The 24,569-nt window shown below is 50.5% G+C and overlaps 2 protein-coding genes across 3 annotated transcripts in view; one reads left to right on the forward strand and one right to left on the reverse strand.

The window, feature by feature from the left end:
* The window catches only part of LOC105700576 (T-lymphocyte activation antigen CD86), a 203,889-nt gene that overhangs the window by 69,952 nt on the left and 109,368 nt on the right, over positions 1-24,569 (reverse strand). For both annotated transcript variants that reach the window (XR_002762407.1, XM_012426537.1), the window contains exon 3: positions 65-246. Coding sequence is in view for 1 of the 2 variants with exons in the window: in XM_012426537.1 (XP_012281960.1) it covers positions 65-246 (182 nt within the window). In the remaining variant the exon portion in view is untranslated. The remainder of the gene's footprint in view (positions 1-64; positions 247-24,569) is intronic.
* Positions 8,444-10,356, forward strand: LOC105700574. The gene has a single exon (XM_012426535.2). The coding sequence runs from the start codon at positions 8,660-8,662 to the stop codon at positions 9,863-9,865; it is 1,206 nt and encodes a 401-aa protein (XP_012281958.1). The 5' UTR covers positions 8,444-8,659; the 3' UTR covers positions 9,866-10,356.

Consider the following 24,569-nt stretch of genomic DNA (forward strand, 5'->3'; position numbering starts at 1 on the left):
GCCGCTGGGTTATGGAGAACGCGACGGAGAAGATAGAAATAGAAGGGAAGGTTGAAAAACTCACCGTCTTGTTGCTGATGTTCTTCACCCGGCAGTTCAGGTAGGTCGTCTTTCCCAGGAGTGCCGTGACATTCTTCGAGGCGGTCGTGTCGAAGTACGGCCCCGAGGGCGAGGATTCCTCCAGGCTGTTCTGCGAGGAGTCCGAGCTTTTGCCGCCATTCCCGTGGACCGCGGCTCGGCAACAGTCTGGAAAAGCGACATATACGTCGGGCCCGGTTCTCCCAAGGATCCAAAATAAAGAAAATATCCCCCGAAAAAAATATGTAAAATAGAGAAAAAAAAAAATTTATCCCGACCTGGAAGAGGTCTCGAGGATGACTCCAGGGACGTCAGATGGCGAAAGCTCGAAGTGACGAGCGAAACGTCGGAATTCGCTCCTCGTCGAGCTTTACATGAGTGGCTTCCTCTAGGGGGCAAAGGGGGATTGGGGGCGTTTACAACGGGGCAGAGATTCGATTAATTTTCCGCGGCCGGCGGCCATCGCGCACCGATTACGAATTACTCCCCAGCGGGAGTAGGGGAAGCTTGCGAGTAATTAAATTACGCCATACTCTGATTACTCCTCGGGCCTTGGCCAAAAGCAAATATTGGACATTGGCTACGAGCCGGAGCCCGCCTCCATCCCATTCGCCGAGATAACTCGCCGCGGCTATCTACCCGGTTTAATTCGATCGGGCAAAGGTCCTTCCGAGGGATTTTCCTCCCCGCGACCTAGCCGGGAGCCCCAAATCGCCGTTATCAGGTCGAGCCGACGCGACGTGTCCGGCTTGGAGGGTGGTCACTGATTAAGACGGGCGCGTCCCCTTTTGGGGAATTTCGGGCGCCCTGGGGTATTTTCGTGCACTTTCCCTCTAAGGCTCTACCGATAACTCTTCATCTTGAAATGGGAAAAATATCTTCGTAAAAATAGAAAGGCTAAATATCGCAGTCTTTCTCTCCGTTTTGGCCTCTAGGTTTTGACTCTCCTCCTTCGGAATCCCTCTCTCTCCGATTTAACTCCGAGACTCGAATTCGAGTAAATCCCGGCGGGCTCGTAAACGGAATCGGAATCGCCGATTAAGCACGACCGGCCTGGTCGAATCGTCGATAAAAGGAAGCGATATTTAATTCCATCCGTTTAATCGGCCAGAGATGTGGAGCGCTTCCCGACCGACGACGTACCTGGATCCTTACGTCAAGTAATACCCTCGGTGACGTTAAGTAATCGAAAGCGCCATGACCGGTTGAAAAACGAAAAAAAAAAAACCGAGAGAACTGCAATTTCACGAGCACTTATCCGCGCAGTTTCGCCAACGAAAACACGAGCCGAGACAAAATCGATTCCCATTAAGCCGATCGCGGCGCGCAGTGGACACCCATTTAACCCGAATTTGGACCGCCCCTGAGCACGGCAATTATTTTATTTCTCCCATCCACCTACGGGCCAATTATCGCGAGTATTACGAGAGACAGTGACCCGGAAAAAGGGGGCGGAAAAAATTGGGGGAAAAAAACGCCGGCGGTAGCTCGATCCGGCCGTACATTGGGGCGCGCGCATCTTCGCGGGGGGTCTGCACCCCTAGGGGATCGCGGCTCCCGTTCTGCGTCATTTATTTGAAACTTCAGGAGGGGTTGGGGGTGAACCTAAACGAGTGCCGATATCGGTGGGCCGATATTCAATCCGAGCTCGAGGTGTTATCGAGCTCGACGCGCCATTAAGCACGATGTTGGACATAATATCGCCTCGTCGATGGGTGCCATAATGGACGAGGTGCGAAAAGAGAGTACATAATACGTACATATATATGTATTATGTACAGACCGGCCCCTTTCGAGGCGGGCCGTTCGACCCATCGTAAGCGTCCCATCGAGGCGCGCCTCCAGATTTCCCGGAGGCGTCTTCAGAGATCACCGGGACGCCCCGCGGTATGGGGAAGCCCTTCAGTAGATTTCCCGATTTCCCCGATTTTTCCATTTTTCCTATCTCCACCCCTGGCCTCGCGGCGCGGAAACCGCGCGGTCGGAACGTGCCCCTTCCTCGATGAGGAAGAGGGAAACGGGAGGAAAAGTTATCCTTCGATTATCATCGGTTTTCTCCCTTGTTCCCGATTTTACCCGATCGATGGGTTCAAGGTTAGGGAGGAATTTTTTAGGGGAGGTAAAAAAACGGGCTCGGTATTTCGTGGCTGGTAACGAGCCGAGTTTTTCTTCTTGGAGGGAATCCCACGTGGTATGCAAATTCGGCGGAATAAACGGCGGAGCGAGGGTGGAGGCACCCCTTTTTCGCGCGAATTGTTTCCCTTAGCGTTTCCCCAGGGAATTCATATCTCGCAAATTTTTTACGCAACAATATTTGTGGCTTAAGTGTTATAAAAGTGAGAAAAATGATTAAATATTCGGAAAATTTGTCAGGACATTCGGGACGACGAAGCGAGAAGTTTACTCAAGGGTTGCGAATAGCGACATAAAAAATTGCAGGGAAACTCAAAAGTTGCGAAAAAATTTGTACCAGGCTTTGGAGCGAATTTTTATCCCGGCTGACATGCAAATTCGTCCGAAGGTGGACTAAAAAGGCCCTGGAGGTCCCTGCGCTATCCCTGGAGCTCTCCCCCGAAGGGCGGAAGCATATCGCTGGGCGCATCCGAGGATGGCTTTGCGAGCTTCGCGGGGGGTGGCGCGTCCCAGAGGCGGGGCAGGGGCAGTAAACCTCCCCTCGGAACGAGAAGGGTGTAAAAGCTTCCGGGGTAACTTTCCAAAAGAAGCTCCCTAGGCCAAATAAAGCCCCTCGCGCTCGCATTGTGCCCCCCGCGGTTCACCGGAGAGGCGCGACATTTTTCTCGCGCTCGCACCCCTTTATACGTTTCTTTCCATTTTTTTTTCCCTCATCTCACCCTCTGACGGATGTAAACCATGAAGACAAGTACCGCTGTCCCGACTCCCATCGTCGGGGATAGGCGCGTTTCTTTTTTTTTTTATCCACGCCAAAGTGCCTCTCCCCCGGGCTGCAAACTTCCGAATGAACCCCCTCCCGCCCCTATTGTGTGCGTCCTCGCGCCTCCGAGTTTTCGAAAAGTTTCACGCCCCCCTTCGCCCCCTGAAAAGGATATTTCTCACGTTTACGAGAGACGCCAAAGTATCGAGGGGAATTATTCCCGTGGAAGCGACTCGTCAACCCCGGCCTCGTTTCCCTTCCTTTTCTCACTTTTTTCCTTTTCCCCCCGTTTCCACCCCCTAATGGATGTGGCCCGTAAAGACAAGTGGCGCTGTCGCAACTCGCACTCGACGTCACAGGACACGCGTGTTTTATTCCCTAGGAAAGTGGCCCAACCCAGATCGAGGTTGGAACTTGGGGATAAAAAGTGCACTTTTCTCTCCAAGAAGACGATTCTTCACCGAGGACATTTTCCTGAAAAATTCAGGAGTTTCTGGAAAAATTCAAGTAAAATTCAAGGGTTTCTGGAGGAATTCGAAAAATTCGGGAGCCTCTGGAGAGAATCGAAAAATTCGGGAATTGTCCACCCCTCAACAGTCGGGACATTTTCCCGTGAACTCCAGAATTCGGGGATGCAACAGAAGGGAGAGAACCCCCTCGGAGTCCCGAATCTGGAGACCCATTTTCGGCGACTCCTCCCGAGGGAATTTCTCCTCTCTCCCCGACAGATCGACTTCCTTCACCCCTCCCCCCCGTAAGAGGGTTATTTTCTCCAACCCCCGCGAGCGCAGATCCTCTTTCTTAGATTAGAACAAAGATGAGCGCGATCCCGCGGAATCTCCGGGAAAGAGGAGCGTCCCTCGAACGAGGCGAGATAAATCACCGGGGGGTATCCCCCTTCTCTCTCTCTGCAATGTCCGCTCGTTTTGCACGGGCTGATACTACAGAAAGGGATACGGATAAGCGATATCGCCTTCGTTTCCGGTGCCAGTCTCGCCAGGGCCGAGGATCGACCCTGGGAAAGAGCGCGCCCCCGATCTCGACCTCCGCTTTCCGATGGATCGAACGATTTATTATTTCCGAAGGTTCCCGGAATCCTTTAGGACCTCCCCCAACCCTGCGCGTCTCCTTCGGGATCCTCCTCTTCATAGAAATTTTATTTTACGCCGCGTATAAAGGAAAACTACCCCGCCGAGCTCGGCGACCTCCCATCCGCTCGCTCGCCTCGAAAAGCGAAACGCGATGTGGGCAAAGGGAGTCATTTGTTAAAGAAAAATATAAAGGGAAAGAGGAAAAAATATAAACAACGGAGATTCGCGTTTCAGGGACATTTACATTTGGCTGTGAAGAACAATTTGATAAAAAAGATATGTAAACTGCAAAAAAAAAATTAAGAACAAAGTATTGACAAAAAAGATGAATAACGTGAATCCTTGTTTGATGGCGGAGTAATTTGCAAGGAAGAGTGAAAAAATGCGTTAAAGACTGCAATCCGCATTTGGAGGGGCAGCTCGAATTAGAGGGAACAGCTGATCCGCTCCTCGGAGGGGACTGGCGTCGCGACGCCTCGACGGTGGCGCGCACGCGTCATTAATTTTGCACGGGTGGCGGGGGCATACCTCGTGCCCGAGTTAACGGCACAAAAGCTTCCTGCTTTCGAGGACTCATTAACCTAACGAGTGTTTAACTTGGAGCCCCGGTATTAGTTGCAATTCTTATGCAAAGGGGGATCTCGGCGCGGCGCGCTCGAACCTAAGCGACCGCTCGCGGAAAAGGTGCCGACGACATCCCGGATTCCCGAGGTTCCTTCGGAAAGCCGCAAAGCCGGAACCGTCGGTCGAAAACGACCTTAAGGAGCCCGAGTCCCGGGGGTCTGTTCGCGTTCTCGCTTTCGGAACTGCTTCGAAACAGTTCCGCGCCAGTTTCGGGGTGAATTGCCGTGTCGTGACTCGCGGAGAGACGGCGTTATTAGGCTTATCCATGGGATTTGCTTCGGCAGTCACGCGAACGATTCGCGAACGTTTTGCCCGCGTCGGGTCAGGTCGGCGTAACCTCGTTACACGGGCCCGCCGTTCCTCCCCGTTTATTTCGGTACGTGTGCTTCTCTCTCTCTCTCCGGTACACGCGGTAAAAACGTCGACGGCCCCCTCTCGCCGCGTTATCGGCCATTTCCGCGAACACCGAAAGGCGGGAACGACTCTGCACGGGGCGAGAATACGTATACAATTTTCGACACGACACCTCGATCGAATCCCGTCGACCGACGATTGAGTTTTCTTTTTTTTTTACTTCTTTCTTTATACTTTCGCGATTACCGAGCTAACGATAATATTTTACGATTGATATTTAATTTTGCTTTTTATTTTCTAAACGGAAATTCTCAAAACGGACGTTATTTGAAGGATCAAAAGAGCGTAGCAGTTTAGAGGAGGAGTTTTAATTGTTAGTTATAATTTTCTGAGGAAAGTTTGGTCCTGCGCACCCGAGGCACATCCGGGCCGGATAGTCCGCGGCAAGGGGGTGGTCAGAGAGGAGGTTTTGCAGGATCGAAACTCGGCTGTTTGCAGGGCAAACCCGTAGTACTTTGCACTGTAAACCCGGGCTTACCACGGAATATCGGGAGCCCGGAATTCCAAAGTAATCTCGCGGACATTGGCGCGCAAAAGCGCGCGCGGTCCTTCCGCTCAAGACAGCCAGCCTGCGTTAATTCCGCGACGGTTTCGATTCGGGGAATAAATTCACCCCGGCGATCCGCGATAAGAAGAATTATTGCTTATTACGACCATAATTTACGGCGGAATTTACAATGGAAATTTAATTCCCGCCCGGTCCTTCCGGCGGCCCGCCCATTCTTGCGCCGAATCATCCCCTAAGAGTCGCATTTCCCAGGGGGAAGAAAAAAAGGATAGGAATGAAAAGCCGAGCATTTCGAACCCTCGAATCCCCGCGGGTGGCTATTTCCGAATAATTCAATCCATTTCCCGATCGAAACCAACTCCCGCCCCCAAAGTTCGCTATTTCGGACAGCTTTGATCTCGTTGGCCCGCTGCCCTATATTTTCCTCCCTTTGCCTCGGACAGGGTCGAGAGTTTATTAAATGATTAGGTTTGCCCGTGGACACAGCATTTCGGTAAATCCGAGGAATTCAAACGAAATTTCACGGCGTTTAAGGGAGAATTTCTCGTATCACCCCGGAATGTGGATAAATGTGATTCATTTCTCTCAGTTGATACGTGACCAAAGTATTTTCGAGGCCTCGCTGGCTTATCGCGGAACTTGCCGTTAGGCCATAAAGCACCCAGATATCGTGGACCGAGATATCGATAGGAAAACATTCCGCTCGTGTTCTTTCGCCGTTCCAACTCCGGGACTCCCTCGGCGTGCAATAAATCTCGACGTTTACGCGGGACTCGACTTCTTGGACGCAATCGTGCACGATTTGTCGGGAGATTTTCCACGTCTTTTTCCTTTTCCTTCGTTTTCTCCCGGAGGGGAACTGCATGTCTATAAAGAACGAAAGTTTCGTCCCTCCCGACTTGCGATTTCGCTAAGCGGTGCAGCGGTGCAGCGATGCAACGATGCAGCGACTCCAGGAACAAGGGCGGAGGAGGATGCGCTCTCGCCACCCTTTGCAAAATTTAGCAGCTTTTAGCGGCAGGTATTTTTATTTCCTTTCTTTTCCCATTTATCTACTTTACAGGGAGGTATGCGAAATTCCTGAGTGGCTGACTTCGCGACGTGGTATCGGTTATCGGGAGAAAAAATGATTAAAAATAGAAATGGCTTGAAATTGTTTTGAAATAATTATGATAAGGTTATTTTGTATCGATTTAACACGTGGCCGTGAAATGCGGTTAGCGATACCGATTGGAGTCAGCTGATCGCAGCTGTGACGATTTCTGTTAGAGACAGTCCGAACAACGCGGGGAGGTATGCTAGCTGACGTTCATTGAGGTGATATATTTTCACTGTACACACTCTACCAGGGCAGATTAAATTTACGGCATAGCGCAGAATTGCCAGATGTTCAAACTTTCGTAGGATCTGATAATTCGCGGAGCGTTCCCCTCGAACCGAGTAATTTCATTGGGCCTGGACTGCTGATTCAGGGGAAACATCTTTCCTCTAATCGCTTTTCCTTGCACCATCTGCCTCGAATTAGGCTGCCCGGATAAACCTGCCGACGCCAGAATCAATTCCCCATCGCGAAATAATTGACAGAGACGTTTCCCTCCATTAACAACAAAAACTCCCTTTCACCCTTTCGCGCGCAAACCTCCGGATGTCCATCCACGAATTCCTTCGCAACGGAGCGAGATACGAAAAAAATGCATCCTACGAAAATTACCGCCCGTTATGTGCTCCGTAAATTTTATTTCGGACACTTTTCGCGATTCCGCTCCGTTCGTCCGGAAAGTTGTGCCCGGTCGAGAGAGTGCGGCTGATCAGGGCGCGCGAATTCAGCACGATGTCGGAAAGGCACGGCCGCGATCGTACGTGATATTTTTTAATAACAATATCTCCTCGTCCCGAATCGAAGCTCACGTCCTCCTGGGCTGCCTTTTCCCAGTTCCTTTCATTTTCCGGGAGCACGGTTTCCCCGCGGAAATGTCCGGGCCGCAGGTTTTCCACTTCCGTGGGTATATCCGACCTCTTGCGCTCTTTCTCCGACATCGCCTGGTTGTTTGGCGGGGCAGGAGTGGCCTCGGTATGTTATTTACATATATTAGACCGAGACGAATTTATGGGCCGCTCGCCTACTGTATTTTTCCTCATCCGAGAAGACGCCTCCCTAGGGAAGCCATTCGGGCTCAGCCAGTTCGGTTAATTTCACCCGACCCAAGCCAACAAGTCGATTTTTCGTCCTCTTCCCCGACAAGAGCTGCATATCGCGACCTCGACCTTTCCCAACCACCTTTTCACTATACTCCTCTTTCATCCCAAAAATTGGACCACACTGAACTTTAAAAAAAATTAATCAGGCGACCTCGACTTTATCCTCCACTTTTCTCTGGGAACTGCCTTTTATAATTATCCCCCAAAATCGAGGTTCAATGAACTCAAAGAATTATCATAAGAATTTACTATCAATGTCACAAGGCGTTATCTCGGCGTGACTAGAGGAACGTGAAGGACCGTCTAAATTTGGAAAAATACTGGAAGAAATCATTTAACATCTGATAGGCGTCTAAATTGGTCAAACTACTCGAAGGATAAATTCAGGTCGGATTAGCCCATAACTGGGTGATATCAGTAATCTCGTACCAACGCAGTGCGTGATGGTGACGTCAGAGTTGAGGAATGAAAATAGACCGATCCAAGTAGAACCAAGTACTGGGAAGTTACGTAAGCGTGGTCCACTCTGTGGGCATCGCGAACTTGATATAGTGTGTACACAGGCATGATTAACACAGGCCAAGGTCTCCCTCTCTTTCACTCGCGACACAAACGCAACTTCGACCTCACCGTCGAGTCGAGCCGACGACATCGAACGATCTCTCGCGTCGATAGCAGCTCGAAAACGCTGCCAGTGTTGCGCGGATATTCGCGCCGAGCGAGGAAAGCAGTCGTACTCTCGAATAAAAAAGAGGTACGCTTTATCAAGGGAAAAGGGGTCATAAACTGGAGAGCCGCAACAAACACCCCAGAATTCCTATCCGATGCCGAGTCGACTCATTGACATCAAGAATGAACGGAACGTCAACGGAACGCGTCGAGTGGCTGCGAGAAACTGTCCTGCCAAAAATCGAGAGGGTCCTGAAGACTGGACAGGACCCGTCAAAGTGGGAGGTGAAGATCCCCCAGGGAGTCTTCTACGCCTGCGAGGTGTACTTCCTGAAGCTGACCCTTGAAAACGCAAAAGACGTCCAATTGGTCGTAAAGCTTCCTCCGGTGCTGATGGAGGCTAGGATGAACATCGAAAGCGATCGGCTTTTCAGCAACGAGATCACGTTTTACGATAAACTAGCCAAGTACTTTGGGGAAGATGTGCCTAGGTGCGTGTTTTCAGAACTGGAGGACAATGGAGATGCGGTGATCGTTATGGAAAATGTGGAGAAATTCGGGTTTTACTGCGCGCGTATGGGGGTGAGGTTGGAGCTGAGGTACGTTTTCGCGGGGGTGAGGGCGATCGCCAGGTTTCATGGGAGGGGGTACACCTTGAAGGAGAGGTGTCCCGAGGATTTCTTCAGGGATGTCAGGGCATTGAAGAACAGGGACTTCGGATCGGAGCTGAGTGATAGCCTGCAGAGGTACGTGGTACTCTGGACCAGGAGGCTGGTGGACAAGTACCTGGTGAAGAGGCTTCCCGAAGATCCGGGATTTTGCGAGAAAATTCGGGAGATTTTCCGGGACTACGTAAAGCTCATCTTCCAGGACGTCTATGTTCCTAGGGAGCCGCTTGCCGTGTTGTGTCATGGCGATTTCACGAAGAACAACATTTTGTTCAAGGAGGCGGACGGAGAGCTGAAGACTCTGCTGATCGATTTTGCCCAGGTCGCGTATTGTTCTCCGGCTTTGGACGTGTCTACGTTTTTGTACCTCAGCATGCACTCGAAGGACAGGAGGGAGTTCTTTCACGAGGTGTTTAAGGCGTACCACGATGCTCTCTTCGAGTTCCTCGTGGAACACGAGGTCGAGAATCTGGAGATCTACTCCCTGAAGAACTTCCAGGAGGACTACAGAAGACACGCCGTTATTGGGTTTCTCGTCACTGCCTACTTCTTGCCGGTCATTAAAACACCGAATCCACTCGGCATCGGCGAATTCTCCAAGATGGACACCGAGGAGATCTGCGATCTCCTCGAAAAGGACTGCGATAGCAGCGTGCTGGAGGGAATCATAGATTTGCTGCTGGAGATTAGGGATTTGGGGGGTCTGGACCATCTCTTGTGAGGGCACTGATGACGAAAGAAATTCGGTCTTGGCTATTTTTTGCGATGTCTTCTTGTAAGATGATGAGTAAAATCTCGAGACCACTCAAAAAATTCGGGGACAATTTCAAGGTACTTTTCGTACACTTCGTGGAAAGCCTCGTTGCGCCATTAACGGATTGTACAAGAAGCCTTTGAGAGGCCTATCGTTAGACACTAAGCCAGCAAGTATTATAAAACAATCGATTTCCAATCGTTGACGTAAGCTCGATCGATCGCCGCCGTACTCGATGATTAAGGCGGCACGAGATCAGAGGTCGAGGAGAGAAATGGTACAAAATGGCAGTAAAATTCCGCAATTAATTCTCGGCAATAGGACGAGCAATTACCTCGACTTTGCTCGTATCTCGATATATCTAGGCGTAGGATTTTTTTCACTACTATCTATCATCGATTACCGATCGATTTCTTTGTCAAACGGTACGACAATAAAATCAAACTCCCAGCTCAGCACGATTTTGCGCCGCTTTCGCTCGACAAATCCTACTATTTCGAATCGGCCTGTACATTCCTATTTCTATTCCGTCCACTGCCCTTTTTTTCCCGTTCCATCAGATGATATCGGGTTTACGCGGTGTAACGCATTTATCGAATTAAGGCCAACGCCGAGTGCACGCAGTCCAGGCGCATACACGAACGAAATATTTTCCCCCTTTTTTTTTTTCGTTCACTTGATCTCAAAATCACGGATCCCAAAATCAGCCGCGATTGTTTCGCAAACTCTGACCTCGCGATACCAGATCGCCGGGGAAAGAAATATCGCATCGTTTGTACACATCGAGTCAGTCATTAAGGCCGATGCATAATTCATGAGAGCTCGTGCACTCGTCCTAAGTAATTGGAGTGACTCGATGGTTTGTCGTGGTCGACGCCGAACGCCATCGATAGATATCGATAAGCCTCCTCGACTTAGCGATGAATATTCGAAAATCGATATCTAACAAGGTGGAAAAAAACAAGAATAAACGTCACGCCGATTGGCATCGATGAGACTCGTTTGCCTGGCGATAAATATTGGAAATCAATGTTTCTTGTCGATCGTCATCGATTTGTCCGCTCAAGATGGTGAGAAATATGAAAAATTCCGGAATTTCAAGATTAATACAAAAATAAACCTTTCTTAGAAACGTCATACCCTTTGGATGGATATGTGCGAGCCATTCAAAGGAAAATGGATTCCGAGCGCATCGCGCCGTTTAAAGGGACAAACTCTGCGGAATCCGCAATCGTTATCCGACACCCGCAATTTACGAGGGGCCTCCGTTTTCGCGCCATCTCAGAAGCCGAGTCAAGCCGATCCGAGCCGAGCGGAGGTCTTTGCCGACATGCATTCGCAATGAAAATCATGCTACGCGGGGCACGGCTCCCTCGGTGCACTCTCTTTGCGGCCGGAAGGAAGCGGAATCCGCGGGGACGTCGGCAAGGCGCTACTCGAGGTTTCGCATTAAAACTTCCCCGACTTCTTGGGGGTCGCGGGGGGGCAGGGGGTGAGAAAGGGGACGCGTAATACGATTCGCAGTCGTAACGCGGGGAGGGCAAAAGTCTCGCCGTATATTCCGCGGACTTTTACGGGCGGCGGCCGACTAATGTCCGGACTAGCTCGCGATCTCGTTTCGTCGAAGGCGACGCGCAAGGAATCCCGAAGGGGACGTTGAATTTCCGTCGCGGCCCGGCCGCAAGCGGAAACCGCCCCAATCGTCCCCGCGAGTGCCCAGAGTGAAGTTGATCTTGTTATTATATCTCTTTTTTCCAATAAGTCTCGGCCTCATCGTATGCAATCGTCTCTGGTCCCTCGCCGAAAAATTGCCGCACCGAGAGTGCATTTTATTTACGTCTCGATTTTCCTTTATTTTCGTTTTGTTCTTATTACCCTTTTATTTAAATATTCCCGACGTGGAAAAAGATATTCAAATTCCCGGGATTACTCGGCTTCCGCGCCTCGTCCGGCGGCCCTTTGAGGCTTATAGCGGACCGCGTTGATGAAAAATGCATTTCCGCGATGCAGTCCGCTGCACCGCGCCCGAAATCCGCGGGGGGCCGCAATGACCGCGCCGAGAGTTATAGCGCTTAATAAGAGGGGATGAAATCTTTCGGGGGTGGAAGGAGGAGCGGGGAATTATGAAGAATTTTCTTCCCGGGGGGCAGGTGGCGGAGGAATCGCGAGGAAGGCAGGGCGCGATTAAGTACGCACGTACGGAGAGATAGGCGTTCGATGTGCATATAGGTGTATATACGTGCATATATACATTCGGGGCTCGAAGAATAATTAATTCAGCGCACGGATCCCGGTGCTCTCCGGACGAGAATCTCGTGACCCGGAAAAGCGCCGATACGGCGTCTCTCGGCTGCTATCACAATGGGCTTTCGATTTTGGATCCGAATCCGCTGGCACGCTATTCAAGAGATGCCCTGTACATCACAATGACGTACAGTCCGACGAACTCGGTGTCCTTGTATCTTCCGTATGCAGTACTTGCATTTTAGCGAGCCGTCTCTCCCGGATGAGGCGCAGCATCCCCCCGGGGGTCCAGATATCCACGTCAAAAAAATTCATATCAGTGCAGGTTATTTCCAAGGGTTACTGGAATAATCTGAACTCACGACGTTTCAATTCCAATGGGTGATATTTATTTTTCGGTAGTCAATTCAGGATTTGGATCCAATTTTTAGAACACCTGTATCTGTTCGCTCGACTTTATCTCCGGAAGGGATCATTTTTCTGGTCCTTTTTGTAGTCTTTCGAGGGAAAAAGTGGGGTCTGGAGTCGGTGCAGGTTATTTCTCGGGTTATTTCCTCGGCACATGACCGAGGAGCGCGATTCAGGCTACTCTTCAGGATCCAGACCCGTGATCCATTTCCGTCCCTTCCACCACCAGCGAAAGTGAGAAGCCGAGGTACAAGTTGGAGGCTCGAGTTCCCGAATCGGACACGTAGCCTCCATCGTTTCCTTCCAACGGGAGCCCAATAACGGGCGAAGTAAGAAATCGAAGGGACCGCGATTTATAGGAACCGAGCGAGCGAATCGCGAGAACGCTTTCGTTTTCCTCGGAAGAATAAAAATTAATTGACGAGTCCGGGCGCTGTCATCAAGAGCAATTAGTGGCCGGGGAAAAAAAATGCCGGTCACCTCGCTCGATGGACTTCCGGTGTCTTATCCCCTGATTACCATCGTGGCGGGTCGCGTGTCCATTCTGGCCGAGTCATTCAATTGCCCGGCTCCTTATCATGGCAGAAAATACCGAGGAAAAAATAGAAAAAAAAATTGTGAAGTCGAGCGGGAGAGAAACGTCCGCTAAGCTGACACGACCACTTTAGCACAATTAAAGAAAATAAACGGGAAGATGTAGCGCTTTTTTATTTGGCAGGAGAGTTTCTTGCCGTTTAGTTGCTCCAAGATTTCTCGTGGATTAGGATATCGATTGAAATTACCGTATCGTTGGTAAAGTACTTTCGCTCGGAAAGTACTCAAGAGGGGAAGGTGGCGCAGGGTTTGTGCTCGCTAACGAGGACGAAACCGCGTGCGGACGACGCGGGACTTCCGTCGAGTATGATCGACAAGGAAGTGGGCGTTCCTTGGGGACTCCTCGGGAGAAGGACAGGAGGTAAGTATGCAAATGCAAGAGTACATTTATCTCGGCACCACGCCCATGCATTTCCTGGGAGCCTTCGGACGCGCATTGTCGGCCGAATCGAATCCCCACCCCCCGCGGAGGGTGCTACCCGCGCCCGATACTTCGGAGATTTACGAGCAAACTAGCCCGGTCCCCGGGGCTAATAGACCAGCAAGTTATGGGCCAATTCGATTTAATTTCGAAAATAAACAACCGAGCCGCGGGTCGGTCGATTTATTCAGAAATTGGCAACCGCCGAGTCGCGAAGTCGCCGCGTTAAGACTTCGGCCACCCACCACCCACTTCGCAACGATCGGATTCGGTCATCGCCGTAGTCTTCCGCTTTTTCCAGATCGAGACCAAGACATGACCATAATTCCAAGACCAAGACTCGACCTTTCGAGACTAATTGTAAGTCGAATCTTGGTCTTGCACGTGCTCGTTACTCGCGTTTGGAGTCGCCCCTTTTTATCCAGGATTCCTGAACACCGCGGAAAAACTCCACCGAAAATCTCTCCTTTCCAGGTCCCGCTTTTCCCGCTTGGCCCAGAAATTAAGCGCCTCGTTTCCGCGCGTATCTCCTCGCGCGGTGGAAAAGGGAGGATAACGCGGTAATTGTTAAACAGCTCGCGAGCGTTGCTAACGACGGTCAGCTTGAGGTAACGGCCGAGGATCCGACCAAGAACGGAATTGAGTTTCAAATTATGTCGTTAGCCGGCCGGGCCCTTGCCTTTTTGCGCGGCGTTTGCGCCGCTATTAGACGCACCGACAAATTGGAAGATTGCGCCCGCGGTGGCGGCGCCTGCACCGCGTCCTTGCACAGGACCTTACGAGGCCTTAACGAGGACCGAGTGCTTGCAAATGGCTGCCCGCGGCCCGGCTTCGTTACAAGGACCGCTTTTTACGGCAAAGAGGGAAAAAGAGCCGGCGTTACATTCGAGTCACGCCTCGGGTCCCTCCGATCGATAGACCGCCGCTCGTTTAATTTATAATCGTCGAATTTTCCCTGAACTGCATCGATCGGGCGGTCTTCAAAATTTTTTTCCAATCGGGAATTACATCGCCCGAGAATTTTATCAAAATACCATTTCGAATCGATGACGAATTTGAAGGTTTTGAAATATTTCGGTGTCTTCTTCGAGATATGCAAAGGTCTCGAAAGAGGCCGACCACGAGGTGCAGACCTCCGATATGGGTACACGTAGGTGCACATCGGAGTGGTTGCATCTTCGCACCCCTTGCATCTTCTGGTCTTCGCGAGTGCATCCCCTTAGCCTCCACCATAGGTTTCTACCCTTGCCCAATGGCGGGGGAGCGCCGTAAACGCGGGGGATGTAATTGGGTCCGGGATCGCATTAGAGGCCTCCCCGTTCGATTTCGCACACACAACCTCGTTGGCCAATCGAAACCGAATTAGCATCTCTATTGGCGATCTAATGCGTATGGTCGCCGGAGCAAGGAGACTCTCAATATAACCCGCGCCCTCTCCTGGAACAATGGCCCTTTCAGGGTGGTTTTCCGAGGAAAACTATTCGGGACCTGCCCCGGATCGACTGAACGGTTAATGCCAATTAGACTCCCTCCCCGGAACTCCCTGAAAACGAGGAAACTTCCCGGAAGACCTCCCCTAATCCCCAGAAAAAAGGGTTGCCCCATGATAACTCGCCATCTTCGAGATGAAAAAAGGAAGACAGAATTATTATAAAATCTGTTAAACATTTCCACGCAGCTTAGAAGCCGAGGGGCCACGTAGAGGAGATTTTCTGCCGGAGGAAAATCGGAAAATTTCGATCGTAATGGGAGATGGCGATATTAAATCGAGTTCTGTGCTTTCGGGGGGTGGAGTCGATCGCTCGCGGGAGGCCTCTTCGGGAACGCTGCTGTTTTCGTAACTCTCGCCGTTAATGAGCCTCCAACTTGGAATCGGCAAGAACTCACCGACTATTATTGTAATCTGGACGAACGAAGCGGTAATAAAGTCCCGCCCTCCGCCGTAAAACGGACTGCTCTATATAGGTGGAGGGGCGAGCAAGCCGCCGCCGAGCACTTGGCACTTGTAGATCGGATCTCGACTCGTCTTCCCGGAGTTCGGATAACGAAGAACGGTTCTTCGATCTCTCGCGATTCCTCAGAATCTCTCGGAGAATCTTTCCCCCCCCACGGGGGGGAAAACTTTATTCGGCAAGTGCTCGGCAGTAAAACGTGATTGATCAAGCCTTCGTACGAGCAGTTAGACTCGGGGGGTGAGCGATTCAAATCGGAACTTCCAATTTGTTCCTCCATCTATCAGGGTATTATTTTTCGGGGGATGGATAAATCGCGTCCTCGGTGCATCCGCTCCCGGGGATCCCACGGGAAAAGATGTAAATCGGCCCGTTCCTTCGGCAACTGAGTCCCGAAGAGGTTGCCGAAGAGCTTCCGGTTTCTCGGGTTTCCTCGACCGTTCCTCGGGTATTTTGGCTTCTTCCAACTATATCTTCAATTTTTATTTACTCCACCCTAATGGGACGCATGCGTTAAATTTTCACCGGATTCTTTCACTTTTGGGACCGCCTAAATAAGTCTGCCGAAATAGATCACCGGGGGCGAGAGGAACCTTCCTCGACCGCTGTCGAAATTGTTTGCAGACCGTGAGACAGGGAAAAATGTTTCCTGGGCATACGCGCGTATGACCCGTAATGTATCATTGAAACGCGTCGTTAAAGGAATTAAGTTGTACACGGATTTATAGACCAGCACGGGACATTAGTCAGGCTATTTCTGGCCCTCGAGAATAATGGCTTGCACCTTTTTGGGGTCGGGGCATATTTTACGCCCCTCGGCGTGCCTCGTTAATTTTACCCCTTACGTATATTCAGCTATATACGTATATCTACATCCGTATGATTTTTACCCTCCTACGTGGGCGATTCTTCTTTTGGCTTTCAGTGCTCTTTTCTTCCTGGGTTTCTCTGGATAATTATTTTCGCCATCCCCGGGACGACGGCCATTGACGTTAACCCTCCGCGTCGCCCCTTCCGGAAGGGTTGCATCGGTAGAAAAGAGCAAAGGGGGGCGGAATAACAGGGAGGAAGCCTACTTTCAGCCAGATTAGCCTATATCTTGTTACACCCCTTTCGACACACATTGCGCCGATGTCAACCCCCGGTACGGCTTCGCATAGTGTCGTCTGTTATCGCTCGAGAACTGCATCCTGCATCGGCGGCCTTAAATTGACGGCCTCTTTGCATCCGCGCCCCTCGAAACCCCGCAAGAAAATTATTCGGACAAGAGGGATGCACGCGTGCTAATGCACTCCGAATCGGATCCCCTGCCGGGGAATCCGCGGGATATCGAGGGCGCGGAATCGCTGCGGACCGGCGGAAACCGCGTGTGCGATTACGTCCTGAATTATTTAGTCGCGGGTTATCGCTGCACCCGAGGCCACTCGATGCATCCGCTCGATTTTACCGTAAACCACGTACACGCGACTACTTGACGCCACGAGACTTCTTCTGGGCGGAATGTTTTAATATTTTAATATTTTTTCATATTTTAATACATTAATATTTTCACGCCCCGAGGAGACGGCGCGAGAAGGTGGAGGCGCGAACTGCAGTTGCAGTGGCTCTCTTGGTAACAAGTGCAGTACTTGATCGCCAATTTCCTCGGTTGGTTTCTACGCGAGAGAGCAAGATGGCTCCCATGACAGAGGACAAAAGCCTTTGCGAATTACAAAGTGCTCGCTAATGCGCCGCGGTGCAGTGCCCTGCACGAGATGCAATCTTGCCTCTGTGAGGGCTTGCTCGATTTTCCCCGGGAACCACCGGCACGCGATACTTGTCGTGCCCCTCGAAGTCTTCTTCAGCGGTGGGTGTTTTAGTATTTTAATATTCCCTTATGTGCCGACGCAGCTGGGGTGCATCGCAGGTGCAGTGGATCTCCTGATAATAAGAGCGATGCTCCGAGCGGCGTTGTCAGAGCAAGATTATGAAAATCCTCAAGTAAAAAAATCTGAATCAATGACAGAAAATTTCTCAGGTTTACTTCAGAATTGGGAATTTTTTTAGTTTAACTTTAAGCGGGTCAAAATTTTCTCAGATTTGAGGAAACATCGTCAGACCTTGCAATTCTGTCCCCCTATTTGCGCGTCCAAGTGCTCTTCGCCCATAATTTACAAGACGCTTGTTAATGCGCTGCGTTGCACCCATCTGCACCGCGCTGCACCGAGATGCAATCTGGGCTGCGCTCGGCGATGCAGCACGCCGATACCGCCGTAAGACCGTTTAATTTTCACGGGGAACACTCAAAGGGCGACTTTACGAGCGGTTTAATCCTGTTAAATGTTACTCCCTTTGGGTCGCGTGCAGCGCTGCATAAGCGCAGCCATACGGAGCCCTCGACGACCGATGCACTTCAAAAGACTCTATCTATTCGAGAAGAGGGGCGGACATCTCGGTCGATCGATTCGATCCATCGGTAGGCTTCGTCAGGGCCCATCTCGAAAATTGGGCAAATTTTGGAAGAACCCCGCAAACCCCCATAATCCTCGCCCAGGCCATAATCCCCTGCATCACCTTCCCTGGGAATTAAAGGGAGGTCGCTTAATTAGAATCTCGCCGCTTTGCCAGATATGAGTTTCGGTTTAATTTAAGCGCCCCCCGGAAACGACCACACCTAGGGCTGATGGCCCGCGATTGCCCCAGGGGTCCCATTCTGCACTCCGAGTCGTAATTCACGCCTCACGCGATCCCTCTTCACGACTCGTCGATGTTACCCTTATTTCCGGAGCGGTACTACGTCAGTAGGGGTAGGTCGTGCACGTGGGGTGCGCCACCCCCTCAAGAAGATTTTCTAAAGCCGGCCCCAGAATGGGGACCTGAAAAATGGAAATTCTCCATACCCTTTCTAAGCGCACTTATACTTATCGAGCCGAGGCCGCAGCATCTTTCAGAGGGCATTTCCCCCCTGCCTGGAAAAAGTATCATTTACTTGTCGCGGGTTCTCTTACCTCCTACGTTTGACCCCAACTGCGAAATCGATATGGAAAGAGATCGGGGCCTGTATCGAAACGAAGGGGGCGTTCGCCCCCTCCACGTAGGAGTGGCAGCGAATCAGCGACGTGCAAATTCTCCATCTTCTTTTTTTACATTTTTCACATACCCGGAAAAATAATATTAACCATTAAACCTCTCTGTATTCCCCAAATTTTCCGAAATCCCGGACACGAGGAATAACCGTGCGGAATTTCCTCGGCGCAATTTCGCAATTTACAAATCCACCCCGGCCGCTCAACTACGCAACCGGCACCAAGTTGAATTTAAAATGGATCGTTCATACGACCAATTACCGCGTGCGCCGCCGGAACAATATCGCCTCGTCGAGTTTTGCGAATGAGAGGCAAAACGCGCAACAAGTACGAATCCGGACGAGGCCTCCGCCAGCCGCTCTAGAGTGAGGAAACAAATTCGGAAACCGAGGAAAAAGGCCCAAATCGAGGCACTCCATTTTCCTTTTTCCCCGGCTTTCATTTATCCACGATAATTACCGCGCGCGGTTTCCGCGGTCGGTGAAGTGCATTTTTCTGGAGGTGCATTTCTCTAGGGGTGCATTCGGTGCACCCTCGGTGCGACATTTGTTTCCGCGTGGCCAAAAATTAAATTACGAAAGGCGGCTATTTAGGCCGTTTTAGCATGAGATTTCCGCATGTAAAAGAATTCCGCAGGCGGCTTTCGCGTCTCTGGTCCCGAATATGTCGCGTGTCGCGAGTCGCCACTTAAGCCAAGGTGGAGGACCCCTTTTCACGTTGGTCGCGTGTGTCGTCGCGTGTACTCTGTCGCGTGTGCCGCCGCGTGTGCGGAAAAAAGTGGGGGGGGGGGAAAGGAGAGAAAAAGCAGGGCTCCCACGCTAGCGTTTCCTCCGCTGCGGAATCGATCGCGGGGGTTAAAGCCGCGCCGGGTGAATTTTTCCACTCGCGGCTGATAGAGACCTCCGTTTAAATCCCTTTAATTAATCCGCCGAGGGAAAGGGTCGCCGCGAGAAACTCGCGGTAGTCCAAAAATCCATGAAAAGGCAAAAATCCGCCGAGCCGAAAACCCGAGCGAACTCCGCTCAATTTCGATAATTCGCTCGTCGAGTTGCCAACGTCGATCCAATTAAATCCACCCGCGGTTTCGTATTTATTTATTAATATAATGGCGAATCGATGGCGCCGCGGCTCTGCAGGATCGCATTGTTATTCAAAGTACACCCCGTCGTTACGAAACACCGAGGCCATCGTTAAACATCGCGGGGAAATCTCATTAGTCCGGAGTTGGAGAACGACCTTTCGTCTGGATTTTTCATCCCCGGCTAACTTTTCCGGCGATGGGCCGGAATTTGGTTAAAAATTAAACGCCCTTACACCGCGACCCTTCCGGCCCGTCCGCGGACTCGCGATTTTCCTCTCTTTGTCCCTTTCCCTTTTTCTTTCGCTCTAATTTCCCATCTAAGACCTAGCCGGATCTCGCCGAGGGCGTTAAGTGAAATTGGCAGACTAAACGGAAAGAGTTTCCCGGTTTCCCTCCCTCCCCCCTCCCGGGAAAGTCTCGTTAGTAAAATTGGAAACAGCCCTTCGCCTATTCTTTTTCCCTCCGTCGAGGCGCTGTCGGCGGAATGAAATTCCGCAGCCGATCCGGGTCGGGCCCCAGATCGATCGTAATTTGTCACGTCAAAGTTCGATGCATAGATTGGAAATATTGCTTCCCTCCTAAACGTCAATGGAGAAAGTCTCGTTTATTAAACCGCTAACTCCGGGATCTCTCTCCATTTCTCGCACGCCTCTCTCTATCTCTCTCTCTCTCTCTCCCCTCTATCTAGCCCCGCACTCGAATTTGCATTTACGAGAGCCCCGTTTAAATCTGGAACTTCGAAGTGAACGTCCGCAGGAGAAATCCCCCGAGACGAAGTGCCATAAAGTGCACAACCCCTTGCTGAAAATAATTTCCATGGCGATTTGTCGTTTATATGTATGTACGCGTGTTAGGGTAAACTTTTCAATTTTTCAATTTTTTGTATGCACTTACGAAGGAAAGTGCATCGACTCACCGAGTTAAGTCGGGCCTGTCGTTGACGTGTCGAGATAGGGCCGTGACAGATAGCCCCTGGACGCGAGATCATGTTAACGATACCCGGCCACGAACTGCGCTTTCCGCTTTACAGGGCTCATTATTCCTGGTTTAGTTCCACAGCTTCCGGTCCGCCCGAGGCTCGTTGCTCGTATGTCTTTTGTACGGTCCTGGCCGACAAAAACCCTCGAACGCGGCCACGGGAGCCCGGTTATTAACATATTAGGTTTGGGAATAAATTCGTAGCGTTTTTATAATAAAAGTCTTTGATAAAAACGCTACGAACTTATTCCCCAATCTAATAATAAAGTTCGCAGCTTTATCTGGATAGCAGCTTCCTGTTGCGATCTTCGAGGTCGCGATACGCCTTATCAAATATCGTATTTCTGGAAGAAATATGGAAGGGAAGGTCGGATCGGCGTGGCAGATAGTGGCCCAGATTTTCGGTCAAGGACCAGCATTCCCTCCCGCGAGTATCGACTCGACATCCTCTGGGGAAAAAAGAGGAGAGGAAGTGGCAATTTCGGAGGAAAATTCGAGCTAAGCGCCTCCGAGCGTATTTTCATTTTTAATCCCGATCGTCGTTTAAAGCGCCTCGGGAAGGCGCCCTGTCTTCCCGTTTAACGGGGAGAAAGCGAACGGTCCTTTTTATCGTCCCGCGGTAAAAAAGCTCGACCCGAGGAGGAGTTCTCGCAGGGAAAACTTTTTAATGTTTCATCATCTCGAGTCCTGAAAGGGTTAATGAAATGGTCCAAGTGATACTTATGCTAAAGGCGACCCAATTACGGGCCCGGCTCCTCGGGTGAACTGCACCCTTAAATATTTATGTTTCGGCTTAATCATTAGTACTACGGGGTTGTACCGTTATTAGAGTGATTCTTGGACTGAGCATAACTATCGGAAAACCGGCGAACGGGAACAAAAGGTCCTGGGATGAAGCCGAGAAACGGACGTGCCGGGCTCGATACACTCGTAGAGCGAACCGTAAATAGAAGGAGAGCACGGCAAACCTCCCCAGGATTCTCTATGAAACTAGATCGTTATTGGGGCAAAAGGAAAAGGGCTTAAGCGGGGTGAATCCTTGCAAATTGTTACGACTTACCGTTATCCGTTTCAAATGGCTTTTAATTTATCAATGATAATGCAGCCCAGCCGATGCGGATCTCATTTTCGCTCCAGATTAATTAACAAAGGGCGAAATCTCTAATAAAAAAAAAAACGGTGCTCTTGGGTGCTAAACATCCTTGCAAATTTTTAATCATTATATCAACGCCTAATTATTCGTTAATGTAATTCTCCTATCTCCTGTGTACACGAGATATCCGATCCTGACGCAGAATCCGTTCTCGCTCCAGATCTATATTCAATAAGCGAGCTTAACACCGAGAGAGTCAAATTTCTAAAAAATGAGCCGGCCCTCCGATCAAAGGGCCAAGAACATTTCAAAGTCCCTGAGAGCGATCGCGTAACGTTATTGGCGAAAGAATTCGGAAGTATCGAAAAAGCCCATGACTAAAGGAGCGGGGAACAAAGGACTCCGAGGTAAGGGAGGCAAGTCCCACTTCCGGCACGACCAGGGGGAAAGTTAGATGGGCGGGAAGTTGGAGAAAGCCCCGAGAACAATTCTAGCGGCTGTGAAACTAGATTTCTATTGGATTCCAGAGAAAAAGGTTTAAACTTGGGCGAGAAGCTCCGTCTCTGTATACGACCGGGCCCCGACAAGGGTGCGATGCGTTCGCGATACTCCACTCCATGCGAGGGTCGTACTCTGATAACAAAATTGTCATTAAACTTGAGAAATATTCCTTTGAATAGTACCAAAGAAATACTTTGTCAATTGAAAGAATAATCCTTTGACGAAATTGGATGAAATTTTTTTTCTCAGGGAAGGGATGCCATTTCTTTCCAGTGCATCGTTGCGGAATTGCGAGGAAAATGGGAAAGGAATGACATGAAAAAAAATAAAAAGGTATACCAAAAAAATGACTCCCCTTCTCCGAGTCGATCGAAAGGAAGCTTCCTTCGGGGAGGAAATTTTCCCCATTTTCCTGGACCTGGGATGGTTTATTAAATATCGCCGATTCGTAAGTCAATAGACGAGCTCCTTCCAGGGGGGGCCGGAAGTCGGTCCCCTCAAAGCACGGGCCCGCAAGGACCGGGACGAGTTCCGCCGGAAGTGGCGACAGGAAGAGGCGAACTCAGGGAATCTCGAGAAAGCCAGACATCGAGAGGGAACAAGAGCAATCGAATCAGGAGAATCAAGGACCCGAGGAAGGACTCCCGACGGGGAAACAGGGAAAAATGCCGGGGAATTCAGATCCGCAGATTTCCTCCCCCGACTCGAGAAAATCGACCCTTAAAAATCGATTCTCGCGGCTTTCGGGAATTTATCCACCGTGTGGCATTTATTTCGACCTCTCTTAGGTCGATATTTTATATTAAATTTTTCCGCGGGAAACAAAAAGAATAGTGAAATACCGGAAAGCTATATTTCACAGGAGAGAGGCGGATCGGGAAGAGGGGTGGGGAAAAAAAGGAAGAAAAATGGGAAAAATCGCCTTTTCCGCAGCGCTCAAAAAAGGGCGGGACGAAAACCGGCATTCGATCCTGTTTGTTAACGCACCTGCGATAAAAAACGGGCACCCTCCAGTTTTTCTCTCCTGCGCGGGCACTTCAAATATTGAACAGAGATTTCGGTGGACGAAAAACGAGGGAAAAAAGTCAAACCCCTTTAATATTCCACCGTGGCCGCGTTTCCGGATTTTCGAGAGCGGCAGACCCTTTCACCCGTTCGTCTCTTTATATTTTCAACATTGCTTCGGCCCAAATACCCACCCCCCGAAACCCGCTCGCCGGCGAATGACTTCACAACCTGCCGACGTGCGCACAAAAACCCGCGAAAATTGCGAAGCGCGTCGCGCAATTGCCGGGACCCGCGGATACGCAACGAACTGGCCCGCGCAATCTCCCCGATTATTTAGTTAGCGATTTGCGGAGTACTCTTTCCCGGGGGAGAAGAAAAAGGATAAAAGAAATAAGTCAAACCTTTCCGGGCGGGCGGAAGGGCGCGCATTCGTAATTGGCCGGAAGTACGGCTATACGTCGGGTAGTTTCCGGCGGCGATGTAGTCGGGACGAGAGGGTGGGCGGATGCACGTCGAGCCTCGAATGCATCGGTCGAATGCAGGACACCGCGAAGGAGGATAATCGACTTCCGGCCGTCCGATCGATCCCGTCGTCCGACCGGAAGTTCGATCTTCGCCGACTTCCTGGAGACGACGCGGGACTCCGTATTTAGGTGTCGTATACGATCCCGACGTGTCCCCGGGACGTCGAATCTGCCGTGGGAATTTATTCCTGCGTCGATTCGCTTCCTATCGCGGCGAGGATTTCCCCTTTCAATGAAAAGCAGGAAAATGGAAAAATCGAGGAGACGGTAAAGCCCATTTTCCGATCCAAGGGGATTATATCCGTATTCCCGAATTTTCGAGTAAAAAGGAAAGCCTCCTAGGTCGGGGCACTAATTAATATCCCATAAGTGGGTTGAATTAACGAACAAATGTGCAATTAGTGCAAGGCATCGTTCCGAGAGTTTCGAAGCCCGGAAAACTCCGGTTTAAATTTTGGATTCGACGCTGGGCACGAAAATTCCCGTTTTTTCGACCGACGCCTCGATTTTGGGCTGAAAGTAACCGAACATTCGGAAAATAATTAGTGCCGACGATTCCCGGACAAAAGTGGGACGTTTCCCGGCACAAAGTGCACGCTCAGCCATGCTGGAATTATATACAGAGATACTCGGGCGTAACTCCATTATGCCACACCGCCGAGATGAAAATTGCCGCATTCATGGGGAATGACATTACCTCCTGAAATGAGATTTCGCCGGCAACGATACAATAACTAACCGCGAATATGATAATTACCTCCGCCGAATTCGTGCACCGAAGGGAAGTGCCTACCGCGCAGGT

The sequence above is a fragment of the Orussus abietinus genome, unplaced genomic scaffold (genome assembly GCF_000612105.2).
Source record: "Orussus abietinus isolate OABI.00-Male unplaced genomic scaffold, Oabi_2.0 scaffold2, whole genome shotgun sequence".
NCBI lineage: Eukaryota > Metazoa > Arthropoda > Insecta > Hymenoptera > Orussidae > Orussus > Orussus abietinus.

Excerpts from the sequence above, each read along its gene's own strand:
- LOC105700574 (XM_012426535.2), top strand. The coding sequence starts at position 8,660 with ATGAACGGAACGTCAACGGAACGCGTCGAGTGGCTGCGAGAAACTGTC.